Source organism: Cyanistes caeruleus, chromosome 1, assembly GCF_971803275.1.
Source record: "Cyanistes caeruleus chromosome 1, bCyaCae1.hap1.1, whole genome shotgun sequence".
Taxonomy (NCBI): Eukaryota; Metazoa; Chordata; class Aves; order Passeriformes; family Paridae; genus Cyanistes; species Cyanistes caeruleus.
The window spans coordinates 85,861,366-85,888,427 of record NC_141701.1 but is presented as its reverse complement, the minus strand read 5'-3'; the positions used below and the strand labels follow the sequence as shown (position 1 = coordinate 85,888,427).

General features: G+C 39.3%; 1 protein-coding gene across 6 annotated transcripts; it reads left to right on the top strand.

Annotated features, from left to right (window-relative positions):
• ECI2 (enoyl-CoA delta isomerase 2) lies at positions 1-26,991 on the top strand. 6 transcript variants are annotated; one of them, XM_086900640.1, is made up of 13 exons: positions 17-276; positions 486-765; positions 10,620-10,676; positions 11,163-11,352; positions 15,130-15,292; positions 16,556-16,654; positions 18,355-18,546; positions 19,342-19,411; positions 20,726-20,828; positions 22,397-22,517; positions 24,599-24,688; positions 25,515-25,658; positions 26,445-26,991. In XM_086900640.1, the coding sequence occupies exons 5-13, from the start codon at positions 15,170-15,172 to the stop codon at positions 26,598-26,600; spliced, it is 1,098 nt and encodes a 365-aa protein (XP_086756766.1). In that variant the 5' UTR covers positions 17-276; positions 486-765; positions 10,620-10,676; positions 11,163-11,352; positions 15,130-15,169; the 3' UTR covers positions 26,601-26,991. The 6 variants fall into 6 exon arrangements, with proteins under 6 accessions (XP_086756762.1, XP_086756766.1, XP_086756750.1 ...); XM_086900630.1 differs by lacking the exons at positions 17-276; positions 486-765 and adding exons at positions 9,601-9,729; positions 10,014-10,079; XM_086900636.1 differs by having other exon boundaries at positions 1-765.
• Positions 26,992-27,062: the final 71 nt, after the last annotated feature.

The window sequence follows — 27,062 nt, the reverse complement described above, 5'->3', positions numbered from 1 at the left end:
GAGCAGCTCCTAAAGCACCTTTAGACACTCCCAAGTTTAAGGGACGGGATGGGAGTTATCCAAAGGTCCTGGGGGAGCTGGCTCTCCATCATTTATTATCAGTACTTTGGGAGCTAGAGGTGCTTAGGCTGGAGAGGAGGAGACTCAAGGCTGGCCTTATCACTCTGTACAGCTGCCTGAAAGGAGGTTGAAGCCAGGTGGGATTGGCTTCTTCTCCCAGGCTACCAGTGATAGCATGAGAGGATGTAGCCTCAAGCTGCACCAGGAAAGCTTCAGGTTGGACATTATGAAGAATTTTTTTCACGGAAAAAGTGAAGACACTGGAATGGGCTGTCCAGGGAGGTGGTGGCGTCACCATTCCTGGAGGCTTTCAAGAAACAACTGCATTAAGTTCAGCTAGTTCACCTGGTGCCATGGTCTAGCTGGTAAAGTGGTGTTGGGTTGTAACTTGGAGCCGGTGATTTCAGACGAATCTGTGGTTCCAGGGCATAACTACGGAGCACTGCCACATACAGCGGTGCCCGCCTGCTTTTACCGACAGGACGGAGATTAACCCCGGCCCCGCCCTCAGGCCGCCCTCTCCGCGGCCTTGGAGGTGGCTCCGTCCCCGGGCTGGGGCGGGCGGCTGCCACCGCCCGGCTGAGGGCCCGGCGGGGCGGGGTTTTCCGTCTCCTCCCGCCTCCCGCCTGCTTTTCCCCTGGTTATGGCGTCCCCGGCCCTGACCTTCGTCCGGAGGCTGTGCTGGTGGTCGCTCTGCGGGACAAGGTGAGTGCCGATCGCTCCGGGGCTGCCCAGCGGGGCCCCTCACGGGGGCGGGCGGGCGGGCTTGGGCCGGGGGCGTCCGTGCCGGGGGCTGGGCAGCCCCAGCTGGCTCTCGCCAGGGCTGGCGTGCAGAGCAGGTGTTGCCCTGCCCGTGCCGCTGGATGAGCCGGGCTGGCGTTCCCCGGATGGCCCCGGCGTTAGACACCGGGCTGGCCGCCGCTCTCATCCCAAAAACGGGGGAGGTCGCTTTCTGCTAAAGCTGGGGACCCCTCCGGCCTTACCCACCACCCTTAAGAGTCTGAACGCAGCGTGGGACTGGGAAACGTATGTTTGATACCTTGCTGAGGGGATACTTCAGCACCAGAAAAATTGTTGGTTAGGCTGGGGGTGAGGTATCCAAAACCGTACTGAAATGTATAAAAGTGTGTGTGTGTGTTTGGGCCTTTTCTTGTTTTCTGTATTTTATCAGTCCCATAGACCATATAATCATGAATGGTTTGGGTAAAAAGGTAACTTAAAGTTCATCTAATTCCAACTTCACTGCCAGGGCAGGGACACCTTCACTGGACCAGGTTTTTCAGAGCCCCATCCAGCCTGGCCTTGACAAAACCAAGCTTAATTGTGTGTCCAGCTGATAAGGGCTTCTTGCTAAGACTTTTCTGGGTTTCCAAATACTCACACAGTATCTCCTACACCTCTATTTATTACATATTGCTTTTAAGCTGTTTCCAAATAAAGTGTCAGTAAAATGCTTGTATATGAGTAAGAATCACAAAGTATGCCAATTCATAGAATTTCCTCTTCCAATCAAAAGTAGCTTAATACTCAAGAAAAAGCAAGGTGTGTTAAGTATATTTGGTAAACAAGTTTCTAAATAGAATAGTGAAGCAGACATCATCATACAATAGATTTAAAGATGAGTGATACTCTGATTGGTAGCAACATTCAGATTTGACTGTTGCAATGCACACTTTCTTAAGTGAAATGCTTTTTCGCAATTATCCAAGTATGTCTGTTAAGCATGAGTGCATCTTAACCAGAAGACTGTAAGACATTTATGCATTAAACTAGTATTTTTCACCCAAAGCGTTGTATGAATTCATTTGAAGTACGTACATGAACATCATAAGACAGAAGGAGAAACAAAGAGAATTGTTTGACTCCCTTCATTTCTTCATTTCATTCTCCCTTCATTTAAAAAAAATCCCTAGGCAAGCTTTTACAGCTAAATAATATTAGTTTAATGTATCTAAGTTGTTACAATGAGAGTGAGGGAAAGCAGTATTAGATTGGGAAAACATGTAAGAGACTTGCCTGCTAATCATCATTAGGCTGGTGGAGTCAGATGCATTTGAAATGGCAAGATTCTATATGAGACAGCAGTTCATAAATCAACATTAATAATGGGCTCTTGTTTTTAGTATTTAATCAGATATAATAAAGAAAAACAGTGCAGTTTTTCTAATGCTGGAGCACCAGAAGGGTGAACTTTATTTTCTGTATTAGCAGTATGCAAGCAGAATTTTATCAAAGACACTGGCAACATTGCTGTGCTGGTGAACTTAGGAAGCATTTCTTGCAGTCTAAACTTGGAAAAAAAGAGTCATATCCTTGGACCACTGAAAGAGATATACTTGTACAAATATAAAGGCAAAATGCAAGAATTGCTCTTGCTTTGTTTTGGTTTGTTTATTTTTCTAAGCCAGACATAATTCTTTCAGATGTGGAATTGTGGGTTCCACAGGCTCTTCTTGTCCTTCCCTGTTGCAGTATATAATATTTCAAGCTTAAATGTTTAAATTTGTCTGAGGAGAGGGGATGCTGACGCAGATGCACATTCAGAAGAGTCTTACTGGGGCTGTATGGATTTGATGGTGTTTGCATTCAGATATTTGAGGCTGGAGGCCCCACAACACCACTGCTGTGAAGCCATATCTGCACTTAGGGCAAGCCAGACCACTGGGCGCCGAATGCTTGCTGCTGGGAAACGTCCACCTGTGCTGTCCTTGTGTTGGGGGTTTTCTTTGGGCTTTGCAGTGCAATCCCAGTGCTGAATGCCTGTCAATGGCTGGAGGACATCTCCCAGTTTTGTGTAGTCTAGAAGGGATCTGACTTGCATGTGCCAAGCACAACTCGGGAGAGTGGAGTTGGCAGCAGCTCAGAGACTTTCTCCAAGAGCACTCTCCTGGTTAAGCCGAGACAGTAACAATCACACCCAAACTTCCTAGTGTGTTCCTTGGTACACGTATTTCAGCAACTTTAAAGGAGGTCAGATCTTTTCAAAGACCAATTTCCCACGAGCTTTTTTCTCAGAAAAGCCTTTTTCATAGGAGCACTATTAAAGGCTGGTCTTTAAGTAAAGTAAATTGAAATCCAGTTAATTTTCTCTTACATTGTTGGCTTCTCCTTGCTTCTGTAGCCTTGTTGGTCTCTCTCTGTGCCTGGAATACTTCCTGCTCACAGTAAATCTCTACTACAGTATCTGGTTTTCAGCTTGGGAGACAGAAGTCTTTAGAGTTCAAGTTCACTTCCATCTGCCTCTTGAACAGCATTCCAAATCTCCTCTTGTCATCCCCTCATCGTCTCGTGACAAAACATCTGGATGTTTACAGCCCACCCACATGGCAGGAGCTCAGGTGTTCCAGAACAATACACAACAGTTCTTACTCAGTCTCTGCAGCCTTTTTGTACTTCTGCCTGGGAGTTAATTGATCCTGCTCCCTGAATTGCTTACTCTTTATTTGGTTGTGCGGTTGCATTTGTTGGCCATTGTATCAAGCACCCTTTAATATATTTATGGCAAAACAGGATGTTATGACCCTTTCATCTTTTCCTTTACCTCTCTCTGACTGCAGACCTATAGACTTTTCTGCCTTGCCTCCCACTAAGCCAGTCAGATGTAAAGTCATGGGTCTTTAGGGCCCAGGAGCGTGGCTTTGCCATGAAATTCTGCTTTTAATGAGGAAGCTGCTCCACTGAGGGCAGAGGAAGAACTGATCTCTTGCAACCGAGAGATTATTTCTTGCTTCGTCAAACGAGTGTGCTCAGGGGCCTTCTTCAATTAGAAGCAGCTCAGTATTCCAGGTCATCCCCTGAAAAGACTTCTTGATTGTGTTAATGATGTATCACCTGCATCACAGGTTTTTGTTTGCTTCTTTTTAATATGTGAAGAACACATAAATACATTTTTCCACTGCTACAGACATGCAGTAAAGTTTCCTGCATTTGAGGAGAACTGTGGATACCAGCACACCCAGAGGGCATGTAAGCCTTGCCTTGTGGAAAACCTCTTTGAGACTACTGCCATCCTGGAGGTGATCACTAAGTCTAGTGGTATCCCCTTTTCCATTCTGTTTCTTTTAGGAGCTTTGTTCTGGTGTTCTCATCTGGCTGAGCAAAAAGGGCACTATTGCCTTTTCACTCACTTTCCCCCTACCAGGCCCTAGTTCTTTATTGTAGCAGCTTTCCTTTTTTTTCCTGCTGCCTGCTGTCATCCCTAATCCAATTCCCTTTACAAGGAGGAAGAATGGATTTTTGTAGTGTTGCTCTCAAGTAATAGATCAGACTATATTCTTAAAAACCCTGTTTGCTAACATTCCTGCGTCTCTGTACCAAAACCTCTGGTGCTGGCAGTAGAAGTTGCTTTTATGCCTGAAACTTTTCCCCAGATGTAGGCAATGTGGGTCTTGTTTCTCTCCTGATCTCTGTGAGGTGTAGGCAGCAGGTGCCCTGTAGCCTCCCGAACATCAGCCTGCCAACTTCCCCACCCACTAGCAGCTGATTGGGAATTCATCCTGGCTCACTGACATGGGAAATGTGTCCCCATATAAAGGTTGTGTCTTATCCACAGTACAAAACACAGACCCTGATCCTACACTAGGGAAGCCCTGTGGAGTGTGTTTTTTACTCCCGGTCTTACACAGGCTCTTGCATTTTGGTTTCTGACTCTCTGAAAGTTGTGCCTCTTGGTGCTGTATTTCAGGCTGCACTTGTGCACCTTGCTCAGCTCTTTGCTATTCCCTATCAACCAACATCTTTTTCTGTGACAGATTTCCATTCATCAGCTGTCCTTGGCTTGTGCTGGATTCTATAGTGCTCAGGTACTTTGCTCTGCTGCTCTTGCTCAAGATAACCATGCTTATCTTCTTTGCAAACTTACCTTTGGTAGGTCAGATCTGTAGTTCTAGTTGGTTTTTTTAATCTGGGTTATGTGGGCCACCAGAAAAGCAAGCAGAGCACATATCTGCCTTTATTATAAATCTTTTTTTTTCCCTAATCTTTTCTCTAGTCTTTTCTGTCTTGGTGCAAGTCAGTAGGAAGTTTAGAGAGCTCATCATACTTTCCTTACCTTTTAAGTAGTAATATTTTTGTTGTTGTTTCTTATATTGAAGAAACTACCTTCTTTCCTTTATTGAAACATTGTGCCATTTGACTTGCAGTAGGTTTTTGCAAAATACTAAATTTTGCAAAATTTAAGTAATTTGCAAATTACTAGGTGAAATCAGCTTCCCCTAGCATTTATAAGGTAACTTTCAGAGTCTCTCAGAAAGACTCTTCATACCACCAATGGATTTTGAAATTCTCCTTTTCTTTAAGGGCCAGGATTCTGAAACATAGTTTACACTGTGCTTTGAATATTTGGCTTAAATAGTCAAAAGAATGAACAACAAAATGAACAGCTAAATCTCCTAATGAGAGGCTTTCTCTGCAAATACTCATGTTAATTGCAGGGGTTGCTACATCTTGTTTGCTCATGCTGGTTTACCAATACAATTTAAAAGACAAAAGGTAATGATGAGATGACTGGATAGTTTTCCAGAGAAGTGTCTTGGTAAACTTAGGTCCTTATGCAGGCACACTCTTAAACTGTGTTGAGTGGAAATACACACAGCAGTTAAAATAAGCGAAATGTAATCCAAAGCAGCAAGTTATATGTAATTGAGGTGGATTTCACAGCTCAGAGCCAATATCAAGCCAAGATGTCTGGAAGCCCTGAGGTTGGGTTGTCATGGAACACAGCTTTCTGAACAATCCCAGTTCTCTAGGATTCCCTTCACATGTGAGGTGCTTCATCTTTGTGGTTCTTTTCTGGTTTCTTTCCAGTATGACCATGTCTCTTGTACTGTGGAACTCAGGACTGGATGCAGTAATTGAGGTGTGGCCTCACCAGTGTTGATTAGAAGAGATTCCATTCTTAAATGTGAATAAAAATTATTTATTGAGGATCAGAAATACTGTGCTGTATGGATTCTTTGCTGATTCTTTGGCCCTCCAAAAGAGTGGCTACTGTTTTTCTGGTAAGGTGTTCTGATAATATTTTTTCTGGTATAAGGGGTAGGTAGTTCATAGAATGGCAAATAATTCTTGAATAATTTGGATATTTGAAGCTAACCATTAAACAGGGTAAATTTTTAGTTTCAAATACGCTGTCATTTCATACCATGATACACATGCTTGTAAAATGCTTACTGCTTCAAACATGTCAGTATAGTCAGCCTGCTTCTGAAACAAAAGAATCTGTTTGGTTTTGTGTTGATTTTCTTAATTGCCAGTGTGGTGCCAGATGAAACACACTTTTATTTGGAGGAAGAACTTCCAAGTTATATGGGTTGTCCACCTCTTTCCCAGATCAATAATTCTTCATGATCTCTACAATGACAGCAGAAGCCAGTTTGACTCTGCCTGTGTTGCATCCCCACTTTTAACTGGCACAATTCAACAAAATTCTCTGATCTCTGTCTTGGGAGCTGCTGCTTTAGGTGCAGTCTTCTAAATGCTATAATTTAAGCTTTTTACACTGTCTCAGTAAGACATGATGTGAAGTCCCTTGGTGTGTGTGTGTTTTTCCATTTCAGATTATCAGATTTTTGTTGAGTAAATTGCCCCAGGTCTTTAAAGACTGGTCTGTTTGATTGTGGGTGCTGGAAATACTGACAAAACCAAGAGCACTATGCTCCTTTGTGTTTAGACCTTAAGTGTTTAATTCTGAGGTGTCTGAAAGAGATCTAGATTTGGGCAGGATAAGCCATTGGCAAATACTGCTTTGTTCCTGTTTTGTTCAGTATTCTTTTTGTCCACCCCTGTTGTATGGAGGTGTCATGGATTTGGGAGAGAAAGAAAGAAAGCCTCAGACAAAATTTTTGTTTCCTTTCACTAACTCAGCTGCATTATGAGGTGTGTCAGTGGGTGTTCTGATGTGGGTGGGAGCTGCAGGAGCTGCTTGTATCCATGTCAAGAAACCTACCTATGTTTGCCATAAGCCATTAATGTTAAAGTCTATGCTTTCTTGCTTTCCATACAGCCAACAAGATTTGTCCCTGTAAGCCAAATCAAAATGGCTTTTTCCTTTCTCCATTAGCAGCAAAATGGTTTTGAGTATTTGTTCATAACTTTTTGTTAAGCCACCTTGGATAAGGGTGTGTAAGGAATGTATTTGAGTTTGCTGCTCTCCAAATGCTGCAATAAATTCTCAGTGATTCTCAGCAAATGTCACATGTATGAGTATTGCAGCTCTATATTTTTTCTGCTAATGTTCTGATTTTTAACTTTGGAATTTATTTCAAAGGATATCTCTGTAAATGTCCTGCTTTTAGAGATGTCTTACATGGACTGAGCATATGCAGAAGGTTCTCATGTTTTATTTATTCACCATGTCCAGTCAACTTAAGTCTACTGGAAAGAGAGATTGTGGAGATTTCGGGAGATGATCCTAGTGTCCCTCCTAGCAGCTGTGATGAGAGCATAAATAAATTAAAGCTGTGCATGTACAGAGCACAAAGATCAGACCATTTCATATTTCAGTGAATGGTAATCTAGAGCCTTCATTCTTAGCTATTCTATAATATTGAAAAAGAAACTATCAAGCACAGCTGAGCCACTTGCACTAAACAACAGTGATTCAGCACTTCAATTTGCCAACAGACACATAATTATCCTCTAGTTTTTATATGTCAAAACAGTGTAGGAGTGTAAAATAGTAAAAGCTGATAAGCTCATTTCTTTCTGTTTTTTCAAGTAGCAGTAAGTAAATTGTTTATAGGGCATTTGAACGGATGTTTTCTACTAGTTAGATACACTGGAAATATGAGAACACTAGAAACGTTCTTATTGCCTAATAGCAATAAATTTTAGTTACGCCATGCTGTGGTATAGTGAGGTACTGCCAGGGACTGTGCTGGTGGAACAGGAAGGGATAGTTTCCTTACATCTTAGGAATTCTTTTAGAAAGGCTGAAGTTCTGTCGACTGAGTCATCAACTCTTTCATGGTGTTGCCATGGTTAATAAAATTTAGTATTTCCCCAGATGAACCAAATGCATTGATTTCTAGAGAATAATTTTGATGCTGATAAGACCCCATGGATGGAACAGGGACTGTGAGCACATGTGCAGGAACTCTGAGCAAACAGAAAACAGCATTGTAGCCAGCAACTATTAAACTAATTTATTAAATGCTTGTAACAAATTTGTTCTCTTACATGCTGTGGTAAGGTCTGTTGTTATCTCAACCCTTTGTGCCCCACATTGGGCATCAAAAAGTTTAACCCCAGCTGGAATACCATGCAGCCACTCGCTCACCACCTCCCTTCTCCTAGTGGTTACTCTACATTTCCCATTATAAGAGAAGAAACTTTAAAGGACAGACCTAGTAATAAAAATCTGAAGCAATTTGCCTTCATTAATGTAAAAATTGTCAAGCTGAGGTTTCTTTTAATATTATAATGTCACTGCCTACTACACAACTCCTATTTGTGAGAAAATCTGTCTATAAAACTTAAAGGAAAAGTGCTTTGCAACTAAAAGTCAAACAGTGGCAACAGGCATCATTGATTTGGTAGGCACACATGACAAAGTAATTCAGTAGCAAGAAAAAAAAAAAAAGGCCATCTGAAAAAAGTATGTAGTGAGAAGTGTGTATAGTTAAATTATCTGAATTTCTTTGGGAACAGCCTGTAATAAGATGGCATAAGGAAAGAAGGGTATGCTTTTCTTCTACAGGCAGAAGAAACTACCCAAAATTTATCTGTAAATTTACCATCTACACTCTCCATAGCTTTTTTTTTTTTTTTTCCAACAGCAAAGGAGCAATGAGTGTTCCAAACATGTCACAGGATGCTCAGTTTGCTTTAGCATTTTCAGGTGCCTCTTCCTTTTCCCAGCTCAGGTCTAGGTAGCTTGTATGGGGAGAATAACTGGAGAGATACAGCAGAAATGAACCCTCTCCACTTTAAGCAGTATGGGGAAAGCTCCTACTTTGCTGTTTAACTGCTTATTGTGCTTAATGTTACATTATTATCTGTTTGGTTTCGGTAGAATGTAACCAATGGCATGATGAATGAGAACTTGGGGAACCTGCAGATTAAATTTTTCTAATCATTTTTATGTTAACAACATAGACAGTAGCTTCCTCTTGTCAGCAAAATTAAGTGAAGCACAGCTTTAAATTTACTGCATCCAGAAAATACTGCATGTAAATATGGAAAATGATAAATATTATTTTCCTGGTTACTAAGGAAGCGTGGTACTGCTAATGCTTTGCTCATTGTCATTATTTGGTAATTAAACTTCCTTTATTTAATCTTGTTAGAGATTCTAATATGAAGTCTTGGGGGAGGGGGGAAAATGAGAGGAGTTGATGTGTCAGGTTAAATTTTCTTTTTCAGATGGTTCATTCATTTTCTCATGGTTATAGTTTAAGTACAGGTTTCTATTTCCCTCACACTCCTCATTTCTTAACAGTTGCTACAATTTCCAGCTGTGACAAGCTTTCCCACCAGTTCTGCTCCTGCGCCCCTTGATGTAGCTGAACTAATGATCCAAAGTTGCTGTTCTTTCTCCAGATCCCTCTTCCCCTCCAGGGAGAAAAATCAGGATAATTTTAAGGGAGGATCAAAGTGAGAGAAATGATGCTGAAAGAAGGGGAATGAAGCCTGAAACTGGTTGGAGTGGTACTGTCCAGGCACCAGTAGGCAAGGACTACCCCAGTGACCTTGGCAGAGAGCACACGTGGTTCCTCACTGTGGATGGATGTGTCCCCACAGCAGCAGGACAGGGAGCAAGGAGGTCTCATTTGGTTGCTCTCCTCCCGTGTGACTTCACAGCAGCCTCAAAGAGCAGCACTGGCTGGTGCTGGGGAGCAGGGGAAGCTCTTGGGATAGGTTTTAGGCTCCTGAACCGTGTAGAAAAATTGGAGGTCTGGCTGGCACCTGCAAATCAGGTGTGGGCTGGTCTGGGAAATGTGCTGTCTCTTCAGGGATTCAGGAGAGGCGTGCAATCAGAAGCTTGCTTTTGGTTATAACCAAACACTGAAAACCTTGAGGTTTGTGGGAATTGATTGCTTTGAGTCATAACTAAAAAATTCAACAAAAACCAACCCATACAACTCTTTAAATAGCCGTAGCAAACCAGTATTTCATTTAATTTTCTTTTAAGATGGAAAGAAGATGTGCAGAAATAGTGGCACTTTATGATGCTATAAAACTGGGGGGGAAATGGCAAGGCGTGGTTACTGTGCCCTTTGCTGTTCTGCATGAGGAATGTGTGGAAAGAGCAATGGAAAAAATGAAAGCACCTTGAGACAGTGATCATGGCAAAGAAGGGATGTTGTACACATGATCTGAAGTATTACACATAATGGACAAAAGATGTTGCAGGATTCCTCCAAGTGACAGTTTAATGTGCTTCTTGCTTCTGTCTAACAATGCTTCCTGTTCTTTTTCTTGCTTGTCTTCCTAAAGCTACTTAAAATAATGTAAAATGAGCAGTTTCCATTTCTGTCAAGAGTTTTAAACCCATGTATATCTAGCACCACCCGCTGCTTTTAATCCTAATAGGATTTTCTATGTGCTTTATTTCCCAGGGATCTACTAATGTTTAAAAGAAAACTTGTACTAAGTAAATAGAAGATGGATTTCAGGTATATCCATCCCTTTCTTTTTCTGAATGTGTCTGATGTTTCCTGTGCAAAGAGATCTTTTGACTTCTGGTTAATCTTATGAGGAAACTGCTATGTTGCTTTAAAAGTTAGAAATTGAGCAGTCAGTATTTTACAAAATATTGGCATTTTAAATTACTTTAAAGTCCTTATGCAAGTGACAAAAATACACAGAAGTGAGTGGCCTGCCTTTAACAGGCTATTTTTTGTGAATAACAGAAACAGAGAGAAATTACTTTCATTGTAATTACAGTCCTAAATTTAAGAGATATTTGGATATTTATTGGGAAAAAAGACATTTAAGAGAACAGGTAGAGTGAATAGGATGAATGATAAGCCACCAGGACATCCTGAATGACTGAATGGCAACAAAGAAATGTCTGAACCAAGAGAATAAATACGAAATGATTGTCAGCCTGAATGTTTCAGGTTCAGACAGTGATGCCCAGGATTTATTTCTTTTTTCAGAGCGTGCAACTTGCGAAGTCCCCAGTGACTGGTCTTGCAGGAGAGTACAGGCATTTGTCATGGACTTTGACTGCACTGCCAAGTTGTGACTCCTCTTACTTCTGTCTCTCTGGCGGGAGCTGGAATTTTACCCAGCTGGGGGAGGTTGCCCAGCCCTCACCACTGTTCTGTGGGTGCCGCTACAGCAAAGGTAATTTGTAGCAGTGGGGCAGTGGCAGCTAATTGCCCACAGGGTGCAGGATAATAAACAGGCAGCTTTTTGAAGGAAATTATTTAGCTTTGTTGCAGTGAGTAGATGAGAAAGAGAAATACAGAGGGGTTTTTGATTGCCTTTCCTAAGCTGTTTTTTCTGGTTGGATTTAAAGCTTCTACATCAGGTTCCAGGCTCTCTGCCTGCCTTGCGTGGCTTCCACAAAGTCTTGTGTGGCCGCTAAAGTGGGGCATGGGTTCGCTCAGTGAGTGACTAAGAAGGACTCAGTGTCACAGCAAGGGAGCAGCAGATGGAGGGAGTAAGTTGTTGCATGCTGTATTGCTGCAGCCTCTGCTGTTCTTCTGTCCTTGGGACTGGCATGGCACCACTCTGCAGGGCCAGAGGTGGCAGCGCTGCTGTGTGTGCTGAGAGGTGTCGCGTGATCTCCTCCCTCTGTGTGATCTACTTGGGATCAAGATTTCTCACTGCTGCTTCTGTGTGCCTCTGAAGAATGAAGTCCTGCCCAAGATGAATTAATTGTGAAACAGCTTAATTTTTCCTTTGTGTTTTCATCATTTATTGTTATTTTAGTAGAGAAATCATAGTAATCAGCTTAGCCTTAGCGTATCAAGAATTGATGAGCATCTCCGATGTGTAGGAAACGTCTGTAGGAATCAGAAGGCATAAGGAATGGGGTGAATCATCAATGTCCTGCAGAGAATTGAGCTACAAGCAGCAAGGAAGAATGAAAGATAAAAGGCTTTTTCTTATAAGCAGACTTTAATAAACACCGAAGTTGCACAATTTCCTATTACAAATCAGTAGGTAATGAGGAAAAGAAGAATGAAAGATTAAGTATTTGAAGTGGATAGATAACAGTTTTACCCAAAACATTTAACTAAGAAGCAAAAAGTGAATATAACCCAACAGCAAAGTTCCTCTGAGCCTGGAAGATCATTCCACTTTTCCCCAGCCAAACTTTTTGATTCACCTAATAGTTTTCTCATCATCTTCTAACTTGTCTACTTTGCATTCCTTAATAAGGAAGAGAATTGTAACCTGCTTAATGCTAAGAAACTAAAACCAAACCAACCTGAACCAGAAATATGTGTGTACATAACTTCAGACCAGCAGCTATGGCATCCTCCTCTCCTCAGCTGCTCATCCTCAACTTTTGTTAATTTATGATCGTTATCAAATTGTATATAAAATAGATTATTAAAGCCTTTTCATGACACTGACCACAGCCAGGCTAGAGTGAAGTCCAGATTTTCAAACATGGTGTAAATCCAAATCTCTGTTTTTAAACACGGCATCTACCTCAGTCACTGCTTAGGCTGACAAGAAAATTTGTAGTAGATATGCAGATCATCTTGTGGACAGTAGCATTCCAGTAATTCCAAAGATGGCTAGCAAAGTTGGAAGGAAAAAAAAGCCAGACCAAAACAAACAACTACTCTTCCTTCATTCTCATTTCTTCTTCCTGTAAATGTGACTTTAAAACACGTTTTGAGAATAGGAACTGAAACTGTCATGTTCTGGGACTCCAGGACAGACTAATGAAGAGATGCAGTTAAAAATCTTGTATCCATATCCATTTAAGTGCATTTTTTCCTGTTGAAGCTAATTTTAGTGCTAGAAATGGAGTCCACAAGTGGGCTAAATAACCTTCCGGCTATTTAAGGGGGATATATTTTATTTTACAATATATTAAAATATATATTTAAAATATGATATTTTAGCTTATTAAACTTTGATAGAGTCATCTGAACATACCAGCTTGAGTGTTGGTTACAGTGAGGGTTGTTAAACCTGTGTTTGTCTGGGTGACCTGCTATCTTAATAGAAGCTTTAAGTTGATCAGCTGAAGCAGAAGGACTTTCTCTTCCTGCAACCTTTTTTGATAGCCTATATCAAACCTAGATAGGTTTCCTGCTACTAGCATAAGATTTTGAAGCAAATTTTGAAATCCTTTCACTTTGAAAGAAATTCTGTATGTAACAAAAAATATTTATTCCATGTCTGTCATTCAAACTAGGTATCTCCAAAATATCAGAACTTAGAAGAAGGGCTGTAATACGACATTAAACTGATAGGTCTTACAAATATATTTACATCATCTATCTACATAAAATGAAAGAGGAATAAAATTGGTGGGAAACAGTTCACATTCTTCACACTTTCTGCCTGCAACATTTAGGCTTTCAGCAGAAAATACATTTTCTTTATTTTAAGAAATAAGAGCAATGAGGATATTTTTGAGGTAGGCAGTAGAACATCTTTTAAATTATCATTAGGTGTGTATAAAAAGGCAGAATTTCCATGATTTTTAAATGATTGTCTTGTAACTGAAAGATTAATATTAAACTGATTAAACATTCTGTCAGTCTCCCTTTGAGATACTCATTAATTTTTCAAATGAGACTCATTATAAAATCTATCATATATGATGTTCTAACATGACAAGTGTGTCTGTAAGTTAGAATAGGGAAAGTTGGGCCTTTTTTCTTTTTACTAGAATAGAGAAGAAAGGTTAATACATTAACTTAAAACCAACATTTTAAAAATAGTAAAAATGCTTAACATATATTGCAATTTAACAACAACAACAAAAAAGCTGTAACAACATGCTTTTGCCCTCTTGACAAATAAAAATTGCAAGGCTTCTTGGCTTTTGATTCCAAACTTTACTGAAGTAAACCTGATTTTACAAAGTATTACAGAATTGGGTTAGGTTTGCTACTTTGGGGGGAAGTTTAATGGAACTGCCTTGTTCTGGTGGGAAGTTGTTCTCCTAGAATATTTTGCCTGCCTTGTTTTTTCTCAAGCATCTACAAGTTGCTTTACTGACAGTCCTTTTCTGAAGTACATTTTGAAATTAGTCTTCACTTTTGCTGCCCTGAAAGGAGAACCAGACTTTCAAATTTAAATGTTTCTAGCTAGAAGCACACACACTTGAAAAGATCATGAAGAGCGGACAGGCTGCGTACTCATCTTAATTCATGGACATAAAAAGCTGCTAATCATAGAAACATTTAGGTTTGAAAGGGCCTTCAAATGAGATCTTCAAATCCAGCCATTAACACAGTATTGCTAAGTCCACCACTAAACCATGTCTCCAGATGTCACATGGACACATCTTTTAAATACCTCCTGGCATGGTGACTGCTCCCTGGGCAGCCTCTTCCAATGCCTGACCACCCATCTGGATTGTAGGATGATTTTCTTTGCTACTGGTGCAACTTGAAGCTATTCCCTCTCATCCTGTCAGTTGTTACTTGTGAGAAGACACTGATCCCCACCTGGCTACATTCTCCTTTTAGGCAGTTTTAGAGACTGACAAGGTCCCTCTGAACAGCCTTTTCTCCAGGCTAAAAAACCCCAGCTCCCTCAGCTGCTCCTCATAGGATTTGTGCTCCAGACCCTCTGCCAGCTTTGTTCCCTTCTTTGGATACATTCCAGCATCAAAATGTCTGTCCTGTAGTGAGAGGCCCAGAACTAAATGCATTATTCAAGGCACTGACTATAAGGGGACGAGATTTAAATAATTAATAAAAATCAAAAATTTCCAAAGGTTAATTATATCACAGCAAAAGCAAACTTCTAAAGCAACTGTCTTGTGACTTTTAATATCTTTCTTGTTGTTGTTATTTTGATTAGTGTTGTATGTAATGTTTCACATTTACTTTAAATCTCTTAAAAAACAGTGTGTTTGTTTCTCCTCTAGTCTTTCATAAAAATCAAATAATGGGATTTTTTTTTCCCACGTACCCCCAGGCCAACACAAGCTGTTTGCATTCCAGCGATTCACCTGCACATGACTGCAGCCACCATGCAGGTCAGCCAGAAGGACTTCCAAAAGGCTCAAGAACAGCTGAAGCTTTTGAAAAAGGATCCTGGGAATGAAACTAAGTTGAAACTCTATGCCCTGTTTAAACAGGTAGGCTTGACTTGACTTACTTTGTTTGGTAAAGAGCATTTATAACCTGAAGGGATAGGCCTGTAAATTTTATTTAAAATACAGGCTGTTCAAATGTATTGTGTGTTAACAGGCTCTTCCTTTTATGTGCTCAAATTGTGTTCCTGAAATGTCAGCCCCTTAAAATGCCTAAATTCTAAGGGAAGCCAAACCTGTTTTTCACATGCTTTGAGTAGAAACCTTTATTCAAAGAAAAAAAGCAAAATTACATCCATTGTGTGATGCCTTCCATATACGAATATTGATTCAGCTTTGGAAAATGGCTTATGTCTAGGAAAAAAAGAGTAGGCTGAATGCTTCCTCTTAAATTTCTTATATTACACTTCCAGATGACTGTAGATATAATGGTGCTGGCATTTCAAAGTTGATTTCTGGGGGTTTTTCCTCTCTTTGTTTTTTTTTTAGTATGGTTATTGTAGGTTTTGTTTGGGGTTTTTTGTTTGTTTATTTTGAATTCAAGGAACTGTCCTTCTGCAGTTCGAGTGAAGGTTATTCTTTATCACAGTATGAAAGGAGACCTTTGCAGAAGTAGCTTTATATCCATAGCAGGGCTTGTATTGGTATTTCAGGGAGTATTTGTGGATCTGGATTGACTGCAGGGTCAGTACAGGCTGTGGCTTATTATGTTGAGGAAGGCAATCAGTAACACATTTAAAAAAACCTTAAAGACAGCTGATGGTTCCAGGTAGCTTTATTAATAGTAGGGAGCTCATAAATATATTCTTTCTTCTTTCTTTCCTGCCTCCCACTTGAAATATTTCTTTCCAATAGTTTATTTTTCTTCAGGAAAACGGATCATAGAATACTGCAGGATAGTTCAGACTGTTGCAGTTCACCTTGTCCAGTGCCCTTGGTCATAGCAGGGCCAACTTTGAAGTAAGATCCAAATTAATAGATCCTATTCAGTGGTCTCATCACACAGCTAACAAGTTTAGAAGATTCTAACATTGAGGCAGGAGAACTTAACATGCATGGGTGTTTTGGAAACCAGTCTCTCATACTGAGTAGGTGCTTCTGGAAGCCAAATGCAATATTAGAAATATCAGACACTGAAAACCTCATGCTATGTAAACTGTCAGAATATTATCCAACCAGTATTCCTTCTCTCCCATAGTTGAATTCTGTGTTCTGATCAGGTAAGTATTCAAAACAGTCATCATCTTTTCTACCAAATCATCTGAACTTTCATTAAAGGCTTAAATGTCTGTTTCTCTCTCTTTTCAGGCTACTGAAGGTCCCTGCAATGCTCCAAAACCAGGTATGCTGGACTTTGTCAAGAAAGCCAAGTGGGATGCATGGAACTCTCTTGGCAATTTGTCTCAGGTGACAAAACCCATAATTTGACTTAGATACTTTGTAGATTACTCTATCTTGAAATGCCTGGTCTTTAAATGACTGACTGATGACTAAAAATATTACATGCTAGTTGAGCATCTCTGCTTCAGCCATCAAAATGTTTCCTACTGTATTCCTCAATCACTTCACAGCTTCAGTATTAGGAGATTTTTTTTATTATTATTTTTTTTTTTTTGGCGTGTAAGCCTAGTTCTACATTATTACTGCCAGCTTGTATCTGTGTAAGAGATCTTTTGTGGTGACTTCTGATGAAAATAGTGGTTTTTTGTGTTATGGTCCATTCTTCTCTTTTCTTTAAGAAAGATGTTAAGAAATATTCTCAGTTCTTAAAACAAAACACAAATCTCTGAATTCAGCATATTCATAAGTCTGCCATTTAAAAAAGTCAGTCCCTTATGCTGTTGACTAAAAGCCAACAATACTAAAAAAAATTGGTGTAGTGAGAGCCTCTCTTCATTCCTTCTTTCTCAATATATCTTGATATTTTTAGTATCTTTCATAACCTTTAGAGAAGTCAAGTGAAGCAAGCAAGGAGAATAAAGATGCAGAGATACATAAGCATTCCTTTTTCATGCAGGCTTTAGTAAGTCTGACTGCATAGAGCTGCTGTGTTTTCCTCAGCTGCTATTAAATGAAGGAAACAAGATTTTCAAATCAGCTGTTTCAGTGCTGCAATAGGCCTGCTGCTCAGTAGTAGTTGCTGAGCTCAGTCAAAAAGATTCTTTAATATAGAGGAGCGGTTTTGTATTTTTCTTTTTTTTTTCTTAAAGAAAACACTTGCATAATTTCATGAATATAAGATATTGTTCTGCTTTGGGTTTCTTGGGGTACATTTTGATCTTTTGTTTAGTTTGTGGTTTTATTTTTGAGATGGCCCTGCAGCTTTTAGGACTAGTCAAGAAATACTTAAGGAAAAGAATTGGCTCCTCAAGTTAGTGGAGAGTGGATAGACAATTTAATGTGCTGCTCATTATGGATTATAAAATTGTTCAAAGCCACTTTCAAGCCAATAAGTTGTAACAACCAAGTACTTAAAATTCTTTTAAATTACTGCTTACTTTAGAAATAGGGAGACAGGATTCTTTAGGCTTCTGTGTGTCATGTTAGTGCTAAATGAGAACTATTGCCTTCAAGCAATTTTAAAATGCCATAAGATCCATTTCAGTGCTCTTATTTTCAGCAACACATATTCTAAAATAAAAACTTCTGTTGGAGAAATGTCTGACTGGAAAGCAGAAACAAAGGATCCATAGAAATGTGTAAATACTGGGAATATGACAAAGGTCTTTCTGGTAATCTTAATCATGGATTGGGGTACTCTTCCAGCAAAATAAACGTCATCATCCCAACATCTATGCACTTTTATTTTATATATCTATTGGTGCTGCCTTTAAGGTGACTTGAAACATGTTCTGCAGTGCTCAAATACAACATGTTCCCCATCTCTTCCCCCCTAACTGGAATATGTTATAACAGAGATTTTAATTTATTTTTTTTCCTGAAGCACTCACCTTCCCTTCCCCTCCACCCAGGTACCCATTTTATTAGTACTCTAATTTCAATTTTAGCTTTTCAAATCTTGTGTGTGTTATTTTCTTCTTACTTTTTTAAAGTATTTTTTCCCCCTTTTTTTTTTCTTCCCTATTTTTAAATTTCTTTTATTGCAGGATGATGCCAGACAGAAATATGCTGAACTTGTCTCAAGTCTGGTCTCTGCAGAATCTGCTAGCCAGAAGAAAGAGGCTTCTCCAGAAGAGGGCAGACATGATGGCTATGAAACTTTAATAGTTACTACCAAAAACAATATCACAAAGATAATGTTTAACCGACCTGATAGGAAAAATGCCATCAACCACCAGGTAATGAAATTAACTTGGGAGGATTAATGATTTTTTTTCTTTCTGGACAAGCTTCTTTAATCTTTAGAGTACTTAATACAGGTTCAACAGAACTGACTGAAGCATCGTGGTCTGAACTTTGTGAGGGATCAAAAACAGCCTAAGGAATAAATATCCAGTACAACATTAAATCATTCAGCTATAATTTTACAGATTAGGCTTTTCTGTGTCTCTTGATTCCTTTCAAACTTAATGTAGGATTATGGTGTACACTAAATTAAAATGGTAAACTGCAGGAAGACTGGCCTGTGTTTGGATGCAAGATTTGACTGCTGTGTTGACAAAGCATTTGTGCAGCCTTTGGCTCAGCTGCATGTATGTGTAGGTGATCTTCAGTTTCCCACAGTTATCTTCATGAGTAATGTTCTGTTGGAAGCATCACAATCATCCTGGTTTACAACTGCAGAGATACCAGAGCAGGGTCTTCTTAACCCCACTGCTGCTAATTCTTTAGTATGTTATTTTGTCCACTTGAACTGCTGTACTGAAATTAGCTGTTTCACATCTTGTTTTTCCAAAGGACCTTATATTGTCCTTTAGATTTGCACTGCAAGTTTGAGTACTGCAAAGCATGTGTCTTTATGGTCAGAAGTACTTCACATGGAATACCAAACTTTCTGTGCATGACAAATTCTTCAGCACTTAAAAGGATCATAGTTAATCTGTCTCTTGAGTTCCTTGTTGTCAGTGTCCATCTCATCTTTATGTTCTTTTGCAGCATCACATTTATACTTTGTTGATTTTCCTTTTATGCAGATGTACAGAGAAATTATCAAAGCACTTGAAGAAGCTGGAAAAAATGATTCTACCATAGCAGTTATTACTGGTATGTTTTGTATTGTACCAAGGTATAACATGAAATACCTACCTGTGTTTTAGACTAAGGTAAAATTCAGCAAGGAAGTTCTTTCCTCTATTACAGACCAAAGATTTTCCAAAATGTTTTGGCAAATTTTCTTCAAGCTGGTGTTTTAAATTCTTAAGAAAGCATGCTGGTACATCAAAACATTTTTCTCAGCTGAGTAGATGGACATGGAATATTCCTAAGGGCTTTATTACTTTTGAGTAGCTACCTGTCTGGCCATTCTCATTGCAGAAAAGTGGCTTTTTAGGAAATCAGCCAAAACTTGATTTTTGGCTTGCAGCTAAGTGTGAATTCAAGGTGAATTTGGGCTTGAACCTGTTTACTCTGGGGTAATTTCTTGCAAATTCTTCTCCACTGTCTGCTTTACCAACACCTGGTTCCCATTCCCAGGATGCTAGATGTCCTTTCTGTAGCAGTTACTGTGCACCACATCCCTTACAGGATAAGAAAGGTGATTCACACAACTGAAGCTGAAAAGTCTATCACATTACATAGCTGTGAGTCAACAACAAACACCTCTGCAAAACCTTTCTGTTCCTTTTCACACAGTGAATAAGAGCACTGCAGTGTAAAGTAGGTCCCATGCTGTGAATGTCCTCATGGAACATAGGGAGATTTAGGCACTTGAGTCATGCAGTCAGCTTTTAAATGCTTTTTGCTTTTTTGGTGGTGCCTCAAACTGACTTACAGATTGAACACCAGCTTATCTGTTTTTTTACTGCAGTATCCTTAGACTGCTATGCCTTCTTCTAAATAGATCATAAAAAATGTGAAACACTACTACATGTTAAATAGGTTATTCTGTCTACTTTCAATTTCTTCATCCGTTTTTGAAGGTGGGTGAATGGAGATGCATCAACTTACATTTCCATTGTCCTGTTTAGAAAAAAAGTTTCTCACATCTAATTGTTTGAAGGGCTGCAAATTGATAGAAAAAAACCCTGAGGAATTGTGGAGGGTGAGAAATAAAATATTTTTTCCATCTTACAATTACAGAAAAAAAAAAGAAAATTAATTTCCCCCATCAAATATTTCACAACTAACGTTCTTTGGCTTTTTATTGATTGTTTTTTTCAAGAAATTGACAGTGAAAACTTACTTTTAAGCTCTAGATGTTCTTTAAGATATTGTGTATACTTTGAGAAAATACCTCCAATTACTTAATGTTATTAGACACTCGGGATTAAATTATTTTGTAAATATAATAAATGAAAGCTTCTCTTCTCTTTCTACTCAGAAACCATTGCTGCATTTACTCCTATGTGTTCTCTGCAGGAAATGGAGACTACTATAGTAGTGGAAATGATCTGAATAATTTCACTAATGTCCAGCCTGGTGAAATGGAGAAGATGGCAAAAGATGGAGCAGTATTACTCAAGTAGAACATCTTGCTTTCATATATGCATAAGTTAATGCAGTGGGAAAAATACAATTTGCAGGCATTGTTAGAAAACACAACACCAGAGACCCAGTTATGCTACGATTCATCTATTTAGGTGACCATGTCTAAGGGCTCACCATGTGCACACACACAGAGATCATGTGGGAGGAAGTGGTATTAATTGTATGAAATTAATACATTAATACTAGAAGTACAGTGATGCTAAAGACTTGATTTCCTTTATTAGTTCCCAAAGTACATACAGATACAATGACAAAAACATTATTTTAACTGTATGAAAAAATGGTGGTGTTTTTCATATCCAGCAGTGTTTACACTAGCAGGAAAAGCCAAAATACCTTTACTGGCAGACTTCTTTGAACAGAGACAGGTGTAACGAGCTTGTTCAAAATTGCCCAGTAATTCTGGGACCTTTGTTCTGCCTTTAAGTTTTAATTTACCTGTTAAATGAATTTATTTTCTAAGGCCAAGTAGATCAGGGATATCATCTCACATAAGGGTCTCTTTTTTCCCTTACTTAAGCAGATTGTCTTCTCTTTTACTTCTGTATGTGATAATTGCATCTGAGAGATGCTTGCAAATTGCATTGTTTCCTTAGGCACTTGCAACTGGTGGAAAAGCTAAAATACGCAGAAAATCAGTGGTTTTGGTTTATGTTTTAAAAATGAACTGCAAGTGAAGTACTCAGTTTTTACAGCTTTTACTTGGGTGGGCTGTCTGTGGATCACAGTTGCCCCTCCAAGTGACAATGATGCAGTGTGAGCCTGTTGTGAAGATGTTACTCACTGGTACTTGGCAAGTGTTCCAGCCTGAAGTGTTTTGTAGGATGTTCAGCACAATCCAGGGTCTCCTGTGCCTTATGCTCTTTAACCTTCCTTTTGGGAGAAGCCTGTGTTTCCTGGGCTGTTACTATTACACAGGCATAGTGCTTCACCACAACCAATGCACAGAGATGGCAGAGGAATGGAATTCTTACAACACTGTTCTCTTTTGGATAATGTTTTCTTTTGAGAATGCATTTTGCACCTCTTGGATGGAGAAGCAGCTGTCAGATGAAACAAAATGCTGTTTCTCAAACCTGTGCAGAAGAGCACTAGGGGATTCCTTGTTGTGGTAACATCACAGTGTTGGTGCCTGTTGGAGCTTTGCTGCAGAACAGAGTCTGTGAAGGGAATTGCTGTCCCATGGGTGGAGTTGGGATGGATGTGTAGGCAGAGGGCTCTTGTCAGTGAGCTGCATTCAGCAACTGTAGCTGAAGAGGAAAACACTTCCATAACTTGATCACAGGAGCTAGGAAAGCTCTGCTGACATGTACATGTTTGATTCTTAGTTGCTGAGGAAATGCAGCTTTTTCAATTAGTTCTTATTTTTTCAGAATTCATTTCTGAAAGGCTCAAAAACCATACATTACATAGTTTCTATCTAGCTCATGGATTTTGTTACACAGTGTCTAATCACGTGTTTTGCAATTTGTTTATATTGGATGAAAAAGACTTGAGATGTGTGTCTTACATCTTGCATCTTCTGCTTTCCCTTCTCTCTAGAGAGTTTGTGGGCCATTTTATTGATTTTCCTAAACCACTGATTGCAGTGGTAAATGGACCAGCTGTTGGAATCTGTGTAACAGTCCTTGGTTTGTGCGACCTTGTCTATGCTTCTGACAGGGTAAGTACTTTACATGGCCTATCCCAACGCAGTCTTAAAGCCTCTTCCTGTATTAAATATTATTTGATTTGTGGTAATCTGAAAGAAAAGAACACTTCAGAAAAGTCTTAAGGCTTTGCATATAACATCAAGGAACACCTGCCTATATTAATAACCAGCACAGGGGTGAATCAGCCAGGTTAGTTAATGTGCATGGAATTTCCTGTGCTGTAGTTATGCTTATCAAGTTATTGATTCCAACTTAGAGGCTCTTTCTAAGAGCCCCTCCTGTAAGCTGGTGTGAAATGGTATTTGTAAGGCCCCATCTAGGTGTGAAAGGGGGAGAAGAAGTTTATTATGGCATGCAAGTTCAATAACTGGCTGCAGTAATTCATTACAGATCACTGATGACTGTGTCACTCCTGACATATGCTTGTATAATGTGCATGACTTATTCAGTCAGTTATGGCCCATAGATATCTTTTTTTACTAGAAAAATGTTGGCTTCTCCCTCTTTCACCTCTTTCATCTGGTCTTTTTTTGCTACTGGGTGAACCTGTTTTTCCTCGTTCTTCAGTTTAAAAAAATCTATATTCATTGTCCCTTAGAATAACTTTAGCCATCAGTGTATTTAACCTGTTAGATATACCTCAGGTTTACCTTCTCAGTCTTTTCCTTTTTTTTGAGCTGAACAGCTGCCATTTGTTCAGCTTTTCCTCATGTGGCCTGCAGTCACATTCCACAGGATTCCTTCCATTTGCTCTGTGTCGCTTTAAGCATAGTGGTACCAGCTGGACACATCTCTCCAGCTCCTGTCTTACTGACGTGAAATGGAACAGAGAACTTCTCCACATTCTTCAGGCTGTATATCTGATTTGACATCCCACTGTGTTATTTGATTTACATACTTGTGATCTGATCTAACACCTGGATCTCTTACTGCAAAGTTGCCAGAAAAAGTTTTCCCTATTGTGTATCACATGCTATGTACCAAGTTTTTCCTGACAAACTTTAACTTGTCCATTGGTAGTATCTTCTTACTCATTACTCTCAATTTTATTAAGACTATTTGGAATTCCAGTTACTTCCCCTTAGCATATCATCTCGTTATACCTTGAGTTAGTATAGATTTAGTTGAAGTTTAATCCAAACAGGCACAAAATGTTTTGTCCTGTTAACATTATCCTCCTTTCTCGAATGGCTTGAACTTCCTTTTACTGGTTGTATATATAATCATTGATAAATGCATCTTAATTTTTCCTTGTGGGTTTTTTTTTTTTTATATCTCTGCTTGCTTGTATTAGTTGCATACATGTTGTCTGACATAGTTTTCACTTTCTGTATATTTGTGTTTAAGGTCCATGGCAAGCTCATTATTTAGAGTCTGCTAGTACCTTCCTACCTGCACTGGGACAGCTTTTGCTTGAACCCTTGGTAACAGTTCTTGGAAGATTTCTATAGGATCTAACCTAGCCTTTCACTTAGATTATCCTTTGTGACAATTTTCCTATTAACTTCAAGTTTATTGAAACCTTTTCATAGATGATTGTTCTCTGTTCTAACAGATTGTTCACTGTTCAGTTCTAACTTGCAATTATGGTATTATTTTGTATGACTTCTTGCTGCATTTCTGGCACAGGCTCTTTTTAGATTTGCTTAAAATTTGGTGAAGGAAGATTCAGTGACTTGAATATTTCAGAAGAATAAACTTGGTGTGCCTTCAGAAAGGCAAAATGCTTTTTGCCTCCTAAGTTATTTGGAATATGTATTTAATAACTTTTAAGGCAAATATGAATTGGCTTTCTCTAAAGATTTTGCATGTATATATTAGTTTCTCTAAGTGCTGTATTCAAATAATATAACTTACTCAATAGGGTTGTTGGATGGATGTAGGAATGGAATTAATACAAAGTTGGCTCTGAGGTGCATTGAGAGGATGAAGCAATGTTACCAGATGGTATTTGAAGCCTATTACGGTAATAGTTCAGATGTGTTTGGTGAACTCTCAGTAGAATATTTAAAATTAAAATTAAATCCTAGTACTTCAGTTCTGTGCTCTGATGTAAGGTTTCCTTTGTTTTGTTCTTTTTCTTTTTTTCCAGGCTACGTTTCACTGCCCATTTAGTCAACTTGGGCAGTGCCCAGAAGGATGTTCCTCTTACCTGTTTCCAAAAATTATGGGCTTAGCCAAGGTAAGAATGTCTGCACTGCCTGTGGGATCATCTGACCTTGGTGTGTTGGTATCCTCTGACCGTGAGAGCAAGTGTGGTCTTCTGTCCATACTCTTAATTTCTCTATCAAGTGTAGAAATAAGGAAACTAAATAATAGAAAAAAAAAAATAAAAACGAGACAGTAGAATCAATTATTTTTTCTCAGAAGAGCAAAAATCCTTTTTGCTTCTTTTGATATCCCACAGAAAAAATCTGGGTAGTTTTAAGTACTTACCTGACATTTCATGTACTAATATACTGTATTTTTTTGGGCAGGGTTTAAATCTATAAAGAGCAGAACAAGTGCTTCATAGAAATCCAAGTACCAAGAGTAGTCTGTTCAGTGAGACACAGCCTGCTAGTACATGTTCTAGAAATCCTGGAGTCACTGCAAAAGTGAACAAACACATTTAAGATGAGGTAATTTCAGACTGCAACCTTGGAGCTCTGCTCAAAAAGACATGTACCGTCCTAGTGAACAGTAGGAACTGTAGGCCGGTCCCTAGTGATGAAGCCCAGGGATTGATTCTGGGTGTGAAACTTCATTATGGCCTGGATGATGGGACTGAGTATCCTGCTTGAGCAGGGCCTTTGAAGTAGACAGTATCTGGAAGTTCCTTAGTAATAATAATAATAATAATAATAGTAATAGTAATAATAATAATAATAATCATCTGTGTTCTTTTCAGAGGGCGGATATTAACAAGCAAGAGAGTAAAATGACTATGTGGAAGCATGCAGCTTCCCTGTCAGACAACTCAAATCTTGTGTCTTGTTGAATCACACTTTTTTTTTTTCCATATATAGGCAAGTGAGATGCTGCTTTTCAATAAAAAGCTGACTGCAGCAGAAGCCTGTGCCCAGGGACTTGTGACTGAAGTCTTCCCTGACAGCACTTTTCAGAAGGAAGTTTGGGCAAGATTAGAAGCTTATGCAAGCCTCCCCAAAAATGTCAGTATTTTTAATTTTCTTCCACCTTGTAAGCCTGTAGCATTCCTAATTCTTCTGCCAAACCTATCCTGTCACTTGGTTTCACTTCATCCTTAATCAAAGTAATGAGGCTCAATATATTTTCCTTCAAGCACAGATCTGTCCCCCCGCTGCTGGGAAACAGATCCTTCTTTTCTACTGTCTGCATCTAAGGCAGTGCACTGTCCACAGAGTTGCAGTGGCTGATTAATCCACCTGTGCAGTGTCTCTGTGAGTGCCTTAGGTGGCTTCTCTTAAGTTTTTATTTTTGCAATAGATTATATGTAAGAATCTTACCACTAGTTCTGCAATATTATTATAATGTGTGCACTCTGGGTACTCAGGACGTCACTGTGTGGCTTTAATTTCTGCTGAACTCTGTCCCTGCTCCCTAGTTTAGGATTTGCACTACTGAAGTCACGGTGGTCTTGTGTTACCTTGGACAGGGGGAGATGTCTGTGCCAGCAGCTGATAATGTGGGTGGCATTTGACACTGCAGACAAAATTGGTTTTGTTTCTTTTGCCCATCTACTCTGATTATGAGCACTCATGGGACTGCTGGTTTGCTTCCCATGAGCCCTCTCCACCTTACTAGCAGTCTGGGGAATTAAATGCAATAAATACTTCCATCAAAAAGGTGGACCAAAAGCTAAGAGATCTGATGTTAATGCAGTTGGGTTAGGATTCCAGTGTGGGTTTTGTATTATTTCCTGAAGCATCCAAGTATAGAAAACTTACCTTTCTAACGTTCCTCTCTTTCTCCTCCAGTCCTTGGCAGTGTCCAAGCAGCTGTTACGAAGTGTGGAAAAGGAGAAGCTCCATGCAGTCAACAGTAGAGAGTGTGAAGTGCTGACGGAGAGGTGGTTGTCTGATGAATGTATAAATGCTATTGTCAGCTTCTTCCAGAGGAAACCAAAACTCTGATCTTCACCAGTACAGTATTTCACCATCTGGCAGTAGCCTAATCTGCCCTTATCATTAATAAGCTTCCTCTTTAAATAGTAATTCTTATACCTTTTCATGTGGTGTATCTCTGCTCTGAGTACTAGGTTAAACCTGGTTCCCAACATTAATACACTGTTATGTGCCTTGGATCCATTATGGATATTTGGGTTGGGGAAAAAGGTTCATTATTCTATAGGCATCAGTAATGTTTCTGGATAATACTAAAGCAGATTGTCTTCCAAAGAAGCAAGAGCTTCTATAGCATTGTTTTGATAGCTGTTCAATAAATGTCTTATGAATGATTCTTTTTATTTGTCTGTGGGGAAAGAAACACTGTATTAATGAAAAAATAAATAGAAATATTTAATTACTCTTGTGATGATTATTATTCTTCCTGTGACACATCTTGAGTGAGAGGGCAAGTAGTTCCTTGGGAATTAA